Source organism: Protopterus annectens, chromosome 6.part0 (genome assembly GCF_019279795.1).
Source record: "Protopterus annectens isolate FY-2018-M chromosome 6.part0, PAN1.0, whole genome shotgun sequence".
In the NCBI taxonomy this organism is placed as follows: Eukaryota; Metazoa; Chordata; order Ceratodontiformes; family Protopteridae; genus Protopterus; species Protopterus annectens.
In genome coordinates this window covers 235377607-235393882 of record NC_056737.1, presented here as the reverse complement: position 1 = coordinate 235393882, position 16276 = coordinate 235377607, and the positions used below count along the sequence as shown (strand labels likewise).

At 37.0% G+C, this 16276-nt stretch overlaps 1 protein-coding gene across 2 annotated transcripts in view; it reads right to left on the bottom strand.

Moving 5' to 3' along the window:
* ACP7 (acid phosphatase 7, tartrate resistant (putative)) overlaps positions 1-16276 on the bottom strand; it is a 1845593-nt gene that overhangs the window by 644072 nt on the left and 1185245 nt on the right. For both annotated transcript variants that reach the window (XM_044073975.1, XM_044073976.1), the window contains exon 6: positions 330-392. In XM_044073975.1, the coding sequence (XP_043929910.1) occupies positions 330-392 (63 nt within the window). The remainder of the gene's footprint in view (positions 1-329; positions 393-16276) is intronic.

Here is a 16276-nt window from a genome sequence, read left to right as displayed (position 1 = left end):
TACCCTCTTTATATGTATAGCCAAGTAAAATAAATCAAATAAGCTTTGACTTCTCCTCTTTTGTGGCTGCTCATTCCTTATAAAGTGGAATAACTATGTTTTGAAATTCTTGTTTACACAGCCGTGGCTCAAAAACAGCAACTAGATCTATATTTTGCCATTCTGAGTACTTTCTGAACTGAACACTTACAGGAAAGATGACTGAGCTCTGCTAGCTATGACTGCAGTCTCTGTTAACTTCATTCAAACCCATAGCCTGCATTTTTGTGTAAAGAAGCAGTACTCTCTGAGGGATTCAGGTAAATAAAGACTGTGCAGACATTTCCTACCTGTACCAAAGGCCTTCAGTGTCCCCAGGCATACTAAAACGATTCTTATAGTTGGAAAAATTGCTGCAGGAAAAAAGGAAAAGGAAACATTTTGAAATGACTTGTGTACCAAAAATGCATAACTAAGAATTTACACCCAGCAGGAACGCTGGTGTCAAATATTCCTTTGCAATGATTTCACTTTTAATTTCATTTAACTTTGTTATTCACCTAAGATCTCCAGACACTTAAATTATCACAGAAATAAACATGCTGATGAGCCATATTTATATTTTTAATTAAATATATTGGTATGATTTTAAAGAAGCCTTACATTAAATTACATACAGAAATGGTTTGCTTTATTCCAGGTAGTACAACTTCCATTTTAATTTAGTAGCTTCTCTCCAGTTAATACTGAAGAACCAGTCCCTGCTACTGTGATATCTGATGCAAAGAATGACCTAAATTTTGACTATATGGAAGAAGTGATGGAAAATTAAAAAAAAGCAGTATGATGCCTAATTTTTGTTCTTCCCAGTCAGTTTAATGGAAAGGCTTTTTGGTGTCTTGGTTAAACATTAATATGACTATACACAATAGTATCAGAAAAAAAATAACTATATCCACCATAGAAACACATTTTATATCACATTAATATGACTACACACATAGTAGCATCAGAAAAAATAACCATATCCACCTTAGAAACACGTTTTATATCACATTAATATGACTACAAGCGTCTATATCATATTATCATACAATGTAAATAGCGAATGCTATTTCATCGTACCGATAACATCAAAACAACAAAATATTGAACAAATGGAACAGCGAATTTTTTCCCAGTGAAAAAAATTGCTGCTCCGTAAAAAAATAAAATAAACTTAAACACAAATTTAAGTGGGAGGCTGTGCCCCACACACCACCCCTACTTAAATATACCAACTCCAAGATCGCACCATAGTGGAGGAAATGGCACAGTCCCAAAGACGGACCACCGAATTTTTTCCCTGGGAAAAAATTTGATGTTCCGTGACTTCGCTATTTTGCCATTTCGACAGCATCGGATCAATTAAATAGCATTCGCTATTTAGTCCATTCGATAATGTCATATAGACCCGACTACACACATAGTAGTATAAGAAAAAATAACCATATCCACCTTAGAAACACATTTTATATCACATTAAATGACTACACACATAGTAGTATCAGGAAAAAAAAAACTTATCCACCTTAGAAACATACTTCTGTGTGAAAATTTGCTCATAAGACAGCCTCATCTACTAACAAACACCTTGCCATTCACAACATGTGATTATGTTTGGGAATCCATGTCTGTTACCCTAACACGTCTTGCCATGTTTTCTACTAGATGGCTGTGAATCCTTAACTTTAGTAATTAAAAGGCAATCTCCACCATCGCCCCCAGACACACAAAATGAAAGTAGGTCAATGCCACTTAAGCATTCCCAAAAGCCTGGCTCAAAACATACACATCTTTGCATTATGTGTCATACTCGACCAATCAAGGTGCTGAACTCTGAGTTTACTGCTGGGAAAATGTGTCAAAAGTTAGCTATATCAGAAGGTACCAGCATCACACTGGCAGAAATGTTCACTGCCTCCTGCAGGAATCCTACCTCCCACAGAGGCAGAAAGTACATTAAGATAATTATTCAGCTCATAACAGGACCCCCACATATCACCCATGTTTAAAATGCACAGCAAAGGTCAAGCAGGATTCCAAACAATAACCACTCCCACCTACTCTCTTTGCATACATTGGCTTATCATGTGTATGTTAGATGGATATAAAAAAATGTCTATAAAACTTCCAACCCATTACACAAGCTGCAGTAACCAAAAAAGTTCTAGGTGAGCTCTCACTCATTCAGGTAGTCTTCTGAGAGATTCCTTGTCAAAGATATCTGAAGAATGCCAACTCACTTCTTAGCCGTCTCACCTCTTTCTGTCTCTATACACAGATGGCTATCTGTTTGTAGTAACTGCTTTTGAAAATTCCCACAAGACCCCTGTCCTTGGTAAATGTAGATTGTTAGACAGTACTTCATTACAAAGGTGAGGAAAGGCAAAGGTATCAGTGCAGAAATATTACAGAGATGGGTTAAATGATCTATGACTCTGCTAATTATAAAACTAGTAAATGACAGTAAATTAAATGAAAGACAAGACCCTGTACTCCGACACTTATGTATTCACAGGAAAGTTTTAACTAAGAAAAAGCATTTAAAGCATGCATGATACACCTACATAATCCTCACAGACGTACTAAGATATAAAATGCATTAAATAAAAACGAACAACTGCATGTGTCGACAACCATATTGCTAAACAAGAGATACAATACAACATGAAGCAGCAGACAGCAAATCTTTTGCCAAAATGGTTTGGTATTATACCAAAAGTACATTATTATTTTTATTCTTTGATTCTGCTGATTATGCCAAAGATTTATCACCATCCATTGATTTTGCTTATAAATTAATGGACAAGAGAGGCTCAGCAAAGAAGGTAAAGACAGAGACATAAAAAGGTGAGACTGTGATAGAAGAAAGGAAAATGGAGTAACAAGTAGGTGCTAAGAGATTACAAAAGCTGAGAAGAATGACAAACATCCACAAGAGTAAGAATGCAGAGAAGAGAGGCAGTTGAAGTGTGAAAGGTGAACAACGGGATGAAGCAGGAAAGGGACAGGAGTAAGTAAAGGAATAGCAGAGTGCAGTGAAGGAGGAAAAGAGAAAACCACAGGACAAAAAAAGCAAACTAGTACAGATGGATACAGTTATGAAGAACAAAATGGGGAAGAGAAGGAGTGGAGATGCACAAAAAGGAGAAGAAAAACAAAGAGTGGTTTATTCACACTAAAAACGGCTGTCATGAAGAGTGCAGAGGTAATGTCAGGTATGGGTTTGTGTCACATGGTAGCACATACATAGACCCAATTATTAAAGAGATGTTATTTGATGTACTGTTTGAATCAAACTCCAGAGGAAATTTGCCTGATTGTATCATTTATAAAAATGCTCATAGTAGGGAAGTACATACCAAATGAAAACTATTAAAAACTATAAGGGGGTTTTACCTTTTACCTCTAAAATGCTGTACAAAGTGCTAAGCACTTTGGAGAGTGCAGTAGCACTTGCTGAAAATTGAGTTATACTTGGTACAACTGACACTAGACTGAAGCCACTTGAGTCCCTAGGGGGCTGCACAGTGGTGAGCACTAAAGGGCAAACCAGGTGGAAGCTGGGAAATTTTATGGTAAAACTGTTCTGAGTTACAAAAACATGTAAATTGAACATTGGTAACAAAGTTAAAGTCAAATGTTATTGCCATTCAAATCTACACCACAGTGTAGCTGAACAAAATTGTGTTGCTTCGTTCCCAGTGCAACGGCATACATACAGAAAATATTTTAGTAAAAAAGTAATTTCACATCACAAAAAAAAAAAATAACATAAAACTATAAATAGATAGAGCAACATATAGATATTGCACCCTCTTGAATTTCTCATATAAGGGTAGAGGTAAAGAACAGGCAGTTTGAAATACACTTTCAAATATGGACATTGACCATCTATAGTGTACTCGTACGGACTGTAAAAATTAGTGAAATTAGTACAACGTGATGAGCCTGTAATGTGTACTACTCCTGATAAGACCAATGTAAACATATAACAGTATGATAATCATAAAGATCCTTGGTAGTAGAAATAATCCAACTACTGAGATATTAATATATTTAGTCATGATTAACATGAAAAAGTTTTGGATCAGTTTTATCAACTGTGGAGATAATGTGCAAATTAAATTGTAGGTTCTTTTTAACTGTTACACCTACAATTTTTGCAGACTTAATATTTCAAATGCATGACTGTTCTCGACAAAGTAATGGAAAAAAAGGATCAGTATAGGCCAGGGGTGTAGCTAGGATTTTCAAATTTGTACTCACATCTCTCAAACTGCTACCCCCCTCCCCAGCCAAGCTACGTCCATTCTCGTAATTGACAGTTCGCTCTTTTAGTGTCGATGAAGAGGCATTCGCTGTAATGCCTCTTCAGTAATATAATATAGATTCACTCAAACTCGGTTCCATGAATTGAAAAGGAACCTAAAAGTCAGTTGTTTGAAAAATGCAGCATGGTAGTTGGGGTAGAGGATTCATGCTTTTGTTTTCTGTAACTAAGGTACAGGTTTTGAGCTTGACTAAATTACTAACCACCTGCTACCCCTAACTAGGGTTTTCATTCACACACACACCCCTACCTACCTACCTCTTAGTGCAAGAAATATGGACAAAGCCTAAAATAAGCAGGAACAGATATTAAATAATGCTCTTGTGAACTTAGAAAGTTGCTAGAATAAGAGGATTTGTGCTAGTATGAATTTTTCTAAAGGGCATCTGAAACTCAAATGTCTGTAATTATTTAGCAACTTCAGCCTTCAATGATTTTCTAGAAAATCACAAAATTTATGAGGAACAGACAAAAAATATGGGGCAAAAATCTGGACATTCTGCAAAATTTGGACAGTTGAGAGGTATGCTACCTACCTACCTCTCTCTCTCTCTCTCACACACACACACACACACACACACACACACACACACACACACACACACACACACACACACACACACATACCCCTCAACCTCTTAGAGCAACAAACCCATAAATAAAACTGAGGCAAAGGCCCAAAAATAAGGATTTTCTTTTTTAAATATTGCTCTTATAAACTTAGAAAGATAATAGAATAGTAGTAGGTCTTGCATTAGTACGAATTTTCTGAAAGGTATGAAATCTGAAACTCAAATGTCTGCCATTATTTTCTAACTTCAGTCTTTAATGATTTGCCACTAATTTGCCAGAAAACCGCAATTTTATGAAAAACAGACCAAAAGTGTGATGCAAAAATATAAAATTGCCAGACAATACAGCTGGTAACCCGTCAAAGAAGGGACATCATTTTAATATGGGCACTGTTAACTTGAGCAGCTGACAAAATTAGAGAATCTACATGCATTTCTGAAATAAAAGTAATGTATAACTCTGATCATTACAGTTATTTATAATTGTAAACCCTCCACGTTTTCTTCCAAAATTGCTATTTTGCAGAGGGATTATTAGGGGGAGAGCAACATTTTGAGCCAAAATTGGGGACAGTTGAGAGGTTTGGATATTCCTAATTCTATAAAGCGATTTATTTGCACGTACCTCTCAACCTCTTAATGCAGGAAATCTGGACAAGGCCAAATATATTGGGGACCATACAAACAGTACTAAATTAATATTGTATAAACTTAAGACAGTTGATAGAATAACAGGTCTTGCTTTAGCATGCATTTTTCTGAAGGTTATGACATCTGAAACTTAACGGCTGTCATTATTTAGTGACTTCATTCCTAAATGATTTGCCAGAAAATTTTATTTTGCATTTTACAGCATGAACACCAATAAATATCTGCTAAACAAAGCAATGCAGTCTCACAATGAAACTAGACTTAGCATTAAAACTTCTCTGCCCTTGAAACTCACATTCATTGAAACAGCATTGAAACCCACATTCAAAGAAAATACATTTTGCCAGGTAAAGATTAACTGGGCTGTTTTCAAATCATAGGCCTCTTGCACATGAAACATACACGTGCTCTTTGATACACCTTCCTGATTGTATTAAAATATATTCCTTGTACAATACAGTATAGTTGTTAGACAGCATTTTAAATTTATTGTTTTGAACATTTTTCCAGTAAACAATGAAACAAAATGCATGCACCAATAATGACAAAACAGCCCAATTCAGAACATCTCCATCATAAAAGTCTAACTTCTACAGTCCACCAGTATCAGTAAATATGCACAATCTCTGAACTAGTAAAAGCCATCTACATAATTCCACATTAAAGAAATCTGTAACTAATGAAGAGGTTGCTGCTAGCAAACAACTTTATATTTCATTGTTTCATCTACAAATAAAGTGCCTGTTGCCCTTGAGGAATAAATTGCCTATGTTGCATTAAAAAAATGATAAGCAAGTAATATTGCAATAGGGAATGGATGGCAAACTGATAACAGGTTCATAGTTACTACTAGATATCTTCGGCAAAGAAGACTACAGCATCCACCCCCTTTACAACACAGTACAGTATCAGCAATGCATCTACCTACTGAGGGAGAAGAACCCACAGCCTTCTGCATCAAAAGCAAGTACACTACCTGTTGTGCTATTAACAATATAAGCAGACTCAGCATAAGCAGCACTAAACTTTAGTTCCCCTGCAGTTCTCAGCTCCTTGTAAAACGTACTTGACACTCAGCTGTATCTCTGAACTTTGCAGCACAAGAAATCTGGAAAAGCCAACATTTATTGGGGGGGGGACAAAAGCCAGGGACACATTTTAAACATTGCTTGTATAATTTTGGAAAGTTGCTAGAATAAAATGCTGTGTTACCACCATGCATGTCTTGAACCCAGAACCATATGCACTACAGTCATTGCAACATACCACTATGCTAAATCAGCAGTTTGAAAAATAGAAAGACTGAAACTTAATGGCTATCATTTAGATAGCTCTCAACCTCTTAGAACAAAAAACCTGGACAAACAAAGCCAGTAATGAGGGAATACAAATTCAGTTCTCACTTCACACCTTAGCACAAAAAACCTGGACAAACAGCAAAAACAATAATGGGGGAATACAACTTCAGTTCTCACTTCTCACCATAGCTGGGGAATACAACTTCAGTTCTCACTTCTCACCACAGCTGAGGAATACAACTTCAGTTCTCACTTCTCACCATAGCTCACAACTGTAGAAAAAAAAATCTGAACAAAGTTCAGAAATGGTGGTGGTGGTGAGGGACTTTAGGCTCTTTTACCCTGGAGCAAAGGTACAGGGTTTGAGCCTAAACACCTGTAGCCAGCAGGTGTATTACGTGGGGGGCATTTTCACAGACACGCACACACACACACACACACACACACACACACACACACACACACACACACACACACACTCCTTATGGTACCTTACCTGATAATCCATTCACGCTGTTCACCCAATTGCCTTCACCATGTGGCTGCCTCCACCATAATCCAATACATTCAAGCTATCACTGCTATGCACATTTCCCGCTCTCAGCCAGCCAGCCGAACATTACGTGATGTGAGCTCAATTCTATGTAGCCATGTGCTGGATCTGCTGCAATTTCAATTGCTCTATGGTTCTGGCGCCCAGCATCCTTAAAAAAATTTAACTTAAAGGAGTCAGCATCCTTAAAGGAGTCAGCATCCTTAAAGGAGAACGCTGTTTTAAAATACTTAAAGGAGCCAACACTGTTTAAAAAACAAAAATATGTAATTTTTTTTAATTAAAAAAGCTACCCCCTCTTCTAAAGAAGTTGTACTGAAATCAGTACAGTGTGTATGCCTCCCGACATCCCTGGTATAGGCTGCAGCTGAGTGAGCCCAAAACAACATGCTTTTTTTTTCATTTTTTTGACATTAACATACAGCCCTATTTGTTTTACTCATATATAAATGTTAACTCAAGCTGCTTGGAACTCACTTCGAGCAAATGTCCTGAGGAGGACATAATGCAGAAGAGTGGCTTCATCTGGATACGGCATGAAGTGACAACATTTTCATATATTATTGAGGGAGACAAGTACAAAAATCTATAGGACACCAGCATGACCTGACAACAGAGGGTATGTTGTACAGATGACATGTTTTTATCTGACAGACTAAATACATCCTTTGTGGTACCTTGCAAACAGCTGAAAAAGTGCCTTTGTTAGATCAATGTCAGCAAGCTATTGTAAGGAGAGGTGCTATCTGATAGCATCAAAGACCTTTGTCAGTTCAAGTAACAGTGTACTACCAGCACTTCCTTTTTAAGATGTATACTAGGACACTCGGTTACTGTAAAGACTGCAATGTCTGTAACACGGCTCAACTGTGAAGTCAGGAGTGAATAAATTTCGCCACCATTTTAGAGTTTGGTCTTAACACAGAATCTGGTCAAAGGATGGCTACCCATGTGCAGAGGGACAATTTACTATAGATCTTTGCATGGTTTTCACAAACTACAAACACAGTTTTCTGCAAACCAGCAGTTAAACTACTGAAAGATGAGGCCTTCTAAGTGGGCGTGCCTAGGCATGAAATAGCAGTGACTTACTGGAAGCTGTGGCTGGTAGACTTATAATACGTAGGTAGTACATTACACTTAAGTGGGTCCATCAGAAAAGGAGACCTTTAATCAATGCTCCCGGAGCTGCTGGCCTACATGGGTGAACCAGCTGCATATGTGTTAGGAGTGTCATAAGGTAAGAAAGCTGTGAAGGAAAAGGGATAAAATAATAGAAAGAGGTCAGTGGAAGGGAAATGGAGTGGATTCTATATCTCTTTAGGCTTAGGCTAGTAAAGAATGTAAAAGGACTGTCAAGTGAAGACAGTCAGGCTGCAGATGATGGCAGGCTGGATTACGAACAAGACAGCAGAGAGATGGAAAACAGGCTTGGAAGGTATGGTGAAGGAGCAGTGTTAAATTTAGATGAGATCTGGGAAAGACTGGGCAGAGAAGGGTGCAAGGGATGGGGAAGGAGTGCTTCAAGTGACAGGAGCAAAGGGAGGTAAAGGAGGAGAAAAGTATAGAGCTGTAAGTTTACTTACTGAGGAGTCATTTGGTGAAAGGGCACACTGTCAGTCTCTCATCTAGGAGTATAACTGAAAGCCGTGTATAGTGGTATATTGGTATAACATGGTGGAGAATGTTTAGCTTAATGTGTATTAAGCAAACCAGCTGAAACTTATATATTTCTTGTGATGTTCCTTATATATGGACTTCTTTGTGCAATGTAACATTTCAATAAAAAAGAAATCAAACAGAAAAGTGGAAACTAAATTTTATAGCAGTGTCCACGGAAGACATCTGGCAATATGGATTAGGCTGCAAGGGCCTACAATGGTACAAAAAGGAATTAATAACAGACCAAAATTGTCTTGTGATTTTTATATTTAGTTTTAGTTGATTTAGGAAACATTTATTTTTAATGCCAAAGGTGCATGCATCTTGCCAGATTTGTTTCTTCCCTGAAATGTAATAAGGCGGTATCCTGATCCTATTATATCCCTTCCATAAATTGTTTCTCAGTGACATCTGTGCATTAATGTTAGAGGTGATCCAGGATAGTGATTTCACTCTTACTTTCTATTTACAATGAGGGACCAGGTTATTAAAAAGAGAAAGAAACAAAGAAAGGAACTAGTGAAATAGTTCACTAAAGAACCCAAGTGGAGGTAGCTCAAAGAAGATGATCAACATTTCTCAAGGCAGCACACGAGATCAGCATGAAAGCTCTTTGTGCTACAAGAAATAATATAGTGATTCACTTGGAGGATTTTGCCCTGACACTATGCAGCAAAAGCTGCCAAGCGATTAAGGATAGCGCCAGGTATAACCCCTCCCACTGCAGTACTGCTAAGTGTAAAACTGAGAATCCAGTCTAAAGTACTGTGCTTACCACGCACTATCTTAACAGGATCATTGGAGTTAGTGAATACAGCTGAATGATGGGATGGCAGAACTGTGTAATGAGTAACATACAATCAACTTTAACATAAAACATTAACACAAGCTCATGTTTATACTGATGGTTAATTAAGACAAAATTTTCTCAATGATATTTTTAAGGAGCTGGGGGGTGGTATTTGCCACTGGTGAACACAGAGACTTCCCTTTAGCCCAAGCAAGTACTAGCCTCCAAGAAACTTACAAACAGTTCAGAACAGCAACTCTGTAACTGAACTTTTTTTAAAATTATAGAAAGTGGGAAAATAGCAAGATTTTTTTTGTTTTTTTGTTTTTGTTTAAAGATAGCAGAGACACACAAGTAGCAAACTAGTCAGAACATAACATGCATTTCCTGCCTGTGAACTAATATCTAAACATATATATTGCAGAGTACTACACTCACTTGAATTTACAAGTGCAGTTCATCATTCTACTACAGAAATATACTTTGTAGTTACAGATTCTTTCAGTCTACTGTAAAAATATAATTCAGTTAGAAATTCATTCACTCTGTTGAGGTAAAGTTGCCATTAAGTCTTACACTTGCATAACTCATGAGACGCTCTCAGAGTATTTTATTCTATCAAAGGGTAAATGATCCTGCTACAGTCACCAATAATTGTCTTATTACAGAGATATTTAGCAGAAATTCAGTAAGAAAAAAAAAAAAACGGGGAGCTATAGGTCCAGGAAATTATTTTGTTCCTTGCTTCAAGCAGAGAAAAAAATGGCATCAGTTTCCTTTTGTTCAGCCCTTAGTTCATGGCAGCTTACTACGTTCTTTCTCCAGTAGGGTAACAATGTACATTTATCCCACTATATAATGCGTGATACAATGAAAATGACTTATAAAACAATATATTTTACAATCAGGGAAAACAAAGAATATGTTGGCGTATATACCTTTAAGTAATAAGAAGCTCACAGAGAAGAAATTCATGTAAAGCAGGGCAACTCTTTTCATAATACAGCTACAATAAAGACCCCATGGACACTAATCATGCATTCACGCAGTCAGAGTTTTTAATGAATATTCTGCTTGAAATCACAAATGCCATAGTATGTGTTCAATAGACTATGTCTCACAGAATATAATGCTAAAGTCCCGATTGCAAAAGGAATGCAACATGTATATCATCACACTACTTATTTAAATTATATGCTGATTATACCATGTGAAATGCTGGGTAAGAAAAATATATGGTAAAATCAAAATTGCCAGGAATATATTAAACGCAGATATGCAGATGATAGCACTCTGATGGTTCAAAGTAAGAAAGATTAGAATATTCTGTTGATCAAGATGAAGGAAGAAAGTGTAAAAGCTGGCATTCTGCTATCAAAAAAACTAAACATTTTGTCATTTAGCCCTATCAGTGATTTGTAAGTGCATGGGGAAGAAGTGGAGGCAGCCGCAGATTTTATTTTTGGTGGCTCAAAGATCTCTGCAGATGATGACTACATTCGTGAAACTGAAAGATGTGTGCCTCTTGGAAGGAAAACCATGACAAACCTGAATAAGATTTTAAAGAGCACAGACATCACATTGTCAGCAAAGATCCATGTAGTCAAAGCTATGTTTATTTTTTTATTTATCTTTTCAGTAATAACATATTGTTGTAAGAGTTGTACTATATGTAGGCTGTCAGCCAGAAAATGAAAATTGAACTGTGGTATTGGAACCAGAGGAAGTATAAATTCATGAACTACAGGACTTAATGTACCAACACCTAAATGACGAACACTGGAAGTACAAAGATCCATTGCAGAACTGAATGTACTATGATCTCTCATGGAACTAAACTGACTAAAATAAGCAAGGCAGAAATGTAATGAGAACACAGATTCCAGCTTAAACAAAATTCTTCCTGTTGTATCTTTCCTAATATGACTGGTTTGTGAATAAAGTTTTATCAACTTGCCTTTCAGACAGAAAATATAGCTTAGACATAGTTTTCATAAAGAATGGGGGCTGAAACAAATCAAAAGTAAAAACATTCGAAACAATTCAGACTACAGAAGTACAGTACTTACAAATGAAAGTGTCTTCAGCAATCAAGCAGTAACACACTTATTTAGTTATTGGCAATACTCGGTGGACAGTAGTTGAACTACATAATCCCTCTTTAGTTACTAAAGTGTTGCTGCAAGGCTAGAGGCTGTTGGTAGTTGTTCTACGTTCAAATGTGTGTCAAAGAAACAGCCACACAAATTGCAGACATCATTATCTCCATCCAAGGGAAAGCAGAGAAAACAATTTTATGGGGAAGGCCAGTAGTATTCATTAATACTGTCTAGCAGACAGTCCACAAGAAAAATTTATATAACAAAGGTCTTGCCTCTCCACCCTGAACCTGTTGCATAAGTGGGTCACCACTAAGGTGGACAGAAGAAATATCATGGATAAAGCATACTTGACTTCAGTAAGGTTGGTGCAATGTGTTTAATTGAAGATAAGATGAAAAACTGAACGGCATGAGAACTGGGTTCAAAATGCTAAAATTGGGAGGAAAAAGGGTGGCTGACTACTGAGACAGGCAGTTAAGGAGTGATTATCTGAAGAAAAAAAAAAAGACTTCAGAGTTTTGAACTAGTCCACAGGTGTTAACTCATTGCCTCCTACTACAATAGCATACTGATCAGGAAAGCAGAGTCCCAGTGTATCCTGTACAAGTACAGTCATATTTTCAGGTTTACTGGAGATTTCCCTGTACACTTGAAATGAGAATACTCATCAGTGTTTTCTTAGTCTAATTTCTGATGTCCTGGTACAGATGCATACCTAAAACTAAGAAAGGAAGGAAGGTCACATCTACAAGCTAACATGATCTTCCGAGCAAGCATAGTGAAATGATCAGCATGGGATGTACAAAACTGGAGTTATTAAGGGGTGTTAACAACATGAAATATTTTACATGCTTACATTAATAATGCAAAAACAGAATGTGATACTGTCAGCAACATTAACTTGCTTACTGACTGCACCATGACTACTGAAGCAAGTCACAGATGAAGAAGTAGAATCTCCATTAGGACCTAATGAAGTCTGCATGTTAGACCGACAGGTAAAAGCTTGGGTGCAGAGAATCCAAAGAATATATGCATATTACAAGGGCTGATGATAAAGAGGACAAAAAAGGGATTTACCTAACCCAAGCAGCATTAAGGAATCTATTTCAAAACACTGAATCACCACTTTGTCGAACTACCATTTATCATGACAACATCACCAAATTCTCACTACATCGAGTGATGACAACTTCAAAGTACGTCATCAAAAATCACGGTCATAGCCTTTTACATTACCTGGTCATGGTGTCGTGTGTGCTACTGGCCAACCTTGATTTTCAATGATGTGTACTTCTATGTTGTCATCACTTAATGTAGTGTAAATTTGGCAATGTCATCTCAACGATTGGTGGTTCGACAAAGTGGCGATTTGATATTTTGAAAGAGATCCAAATTAAGTAGTACAATGTGAAAAGACAGTGAGGAGGGCCAACGTGCTGCTGGGGTGTGCAGCTGCGGGATCAAGTTCAATATGTCATTGTATGAGGCAACAGTAAAGTCACATTACTATTAGTGTGCTTGTCCTGGTAGCAATTCAAAGATAGATTAGACAGGTGAGTGGGACATTTTTACCAAAATGGTTAGGGGAGTAGAAGTTCTGGAGTATAAGGAAAGGCTCTGAAGACATGGCATGCATTTGCTGGAAGAGAGAAGGGACAGTGGTATAGACATATCACATCTTCAGGGGAAAAATGTGATAGAGCAAACTTGAATGGGTGAAAAGAAGTTAGAATGGCTCATTTGTGATTAAAAGGGGACAATGCACAGAGGCAGCCAGTAAATGCTTGACCACTCAAGCATCAGTCTACACATACTCCTTAAAATTTCCTTAGTATAGCAAGATTTGTCAGATATATTTGGGAAGCATGGCTTGGTTTAATAAGGCCCCTGTGGTTGTTAGCCTAGTATAAACATATGAACCTGTAACAATTATTCACTGAACTTCTGACATTATTAACCAGATATGTACATCTGGGTACAGTCCTTTCACAGTAAAGGGCAAGGAAGGTAAGCTCCAAAAATGTAGTATATAAACATGAGGTTATGAACTAATGTAGCTGTATAGATGTAACACAAACATTTAAACTTTTAAAAAATTAAAGGTATACAATATGTGCATAAAGTAATAACTTTAAGAAGTGAGAGGTTCATGACATGAAAATGCTGCAAAATTAAGCTCTACAGAAAACAATAATATAATTATAGCATCTTCTTCTTTCAGCTTTTCCCGGTTAGGGGTCGCCACAGCGGATCATATGTCCGCTCATGATTGGCAGTGGAGTTTTACAGTGTCGAGTTGCCAGCCCAGCACCCAACCTTCCACAGAAGGCACATTCACGCACACACACACCTAGGGCCAATTTAGAGTGTCCAATCCACCTACTGCATGTCTTTGGGATGTGGGAGGAAACCGGAGCACCCGGAGGAAATCCACGTGACTACAGGGAGGACATGCAGACTCCACACAGAAGGCACCCCAACTGAGAATCGAACCGGAGAACTTCTTGCTGTGAGGTGGCAACGCTAACCGCTGCACCACATAATTATAGCATACTAGCAATAAACTAGATGAGTATTCAAGCCCCTCAGTAATCACCTAAACTGGCAAAAATCTTTTCATCAGCAGTCGTGAGTAAGGATATCACCTTCTGATTTGTGATTAATTACAAATTCAGTATATGTTAAAGTACCTAAAGTAAGGAATGTTACAGTTCAGAACTTGAATCCATAAATTCCACCACAATAAATCAAACCAAAATATCATAAACAAATCCTGAAGTGCTTGCCAAAATGAAAGCTGTATTAAGTAAGTCACTACAATATTAAGCTAAATGACAAATAAGGAAGTTGCCTTCTTCATCAAATCTTCTTGGTGTATTAAATACAGTATACAGTCATGTTGCTCAGAAAACCTCATAGCATCAAGATGCAAGACAAGGATCTGCTACCTAACCAGTCTAATCTGAACCTATAAGATGGTCAACACAGACTGACAAAATCCAAGGACAGCCATTACACTTGTCTAGTTTCTAGTTAGGAACTATCCTGGGGAAAAAGGCTGACCAAACATATTGTCTAAGTGGAGGATACCAATCTCAGCTTCAGTTTTAACTTTATTTGAGTGCTTATTTCCTACATTAAAGTGGAAGAAAATAGTACAATAATGTATATGCACAAGTACCAGATGACAGCAATGCCGTACAATTAAAACTATGGTCAACAGATCAAATAAAAGTCAGTAAATGAGGTAAATTAAAACAGTATGATACTTCACTGATTTTTTGGAGATTTACTTACTGGAAGCACAGCATATACATCTAGAACAAATGGTGCACTGATACACAAGGATGTACATATAACTTGTTAGAGGGAACAGCTAATAAAAAGTAAGTGGCACAAGCATACAAGATTCAGCAATTTACAAATGGATAGCAAAAAAAAAAAAAAAAACTCCTGGCACATAATGTATACGGCTTGAATTTTCTTCAGTAATGTCAATGTATAGCAGGTAGATATATATAATAAAGCTGCCTGGAACACATTCTTTTCAGTAACAAGTGAAAAAAGAGTAAGTTACACCACAATGATAATTCTATTCTACTTGTAGATTTTTTTTCAAATACATTTCGAGGCTTCTTTAGAGGAATGCACCTAAAAGCATGTAAAAACTTGTTCTAAACTTTACCAGTATGAACCAGGTAGAAAGAATCTCCATATTTATTCAAATTTTGGGGTCCTGTACCAACAGTCAAACAGAATTTCTAAATATTCTGTTTAATTTTTATTTAGATTTTGTTTACTGTGGTAGTGCACTGATCAATAATGACCAATTTCAGGCTTGGTCTGGAAATGTAAGTTCATATTTGTCTACACTAGAGTATCAGCTAAAACAAAGCACTTACAAGAATACAGTAGTCTGTAAGCAAATGCCAAATTAATAGAAGGCAGTTTTTGTTTAAACTCCAACCACCTGGGGCTACAAAGGGCTAAGGGATTGTATTCTGTCCAGAATGATGTCCTACAGCAAAATATAGACACCCTACTACAAGCCAAATTAAGCTTATGGAGTAGAGGAATTTCTTGGTTGGTTAGAAGATGCACAGAATATAGAAGAAGACAGATGTAAGAGGATTAGGTATATTCTAGCTGTAGATAACTGAGTACCTGGGGAAAGAAATAAGTTTTGACTGGTTTTGTACATAGGATTATGTGTATGTTTTTATACTTTAACTATTATTGATGTCACCAATATATTTTGAGCAGATTGCTTCTTCAATTGGTGACATGTTCA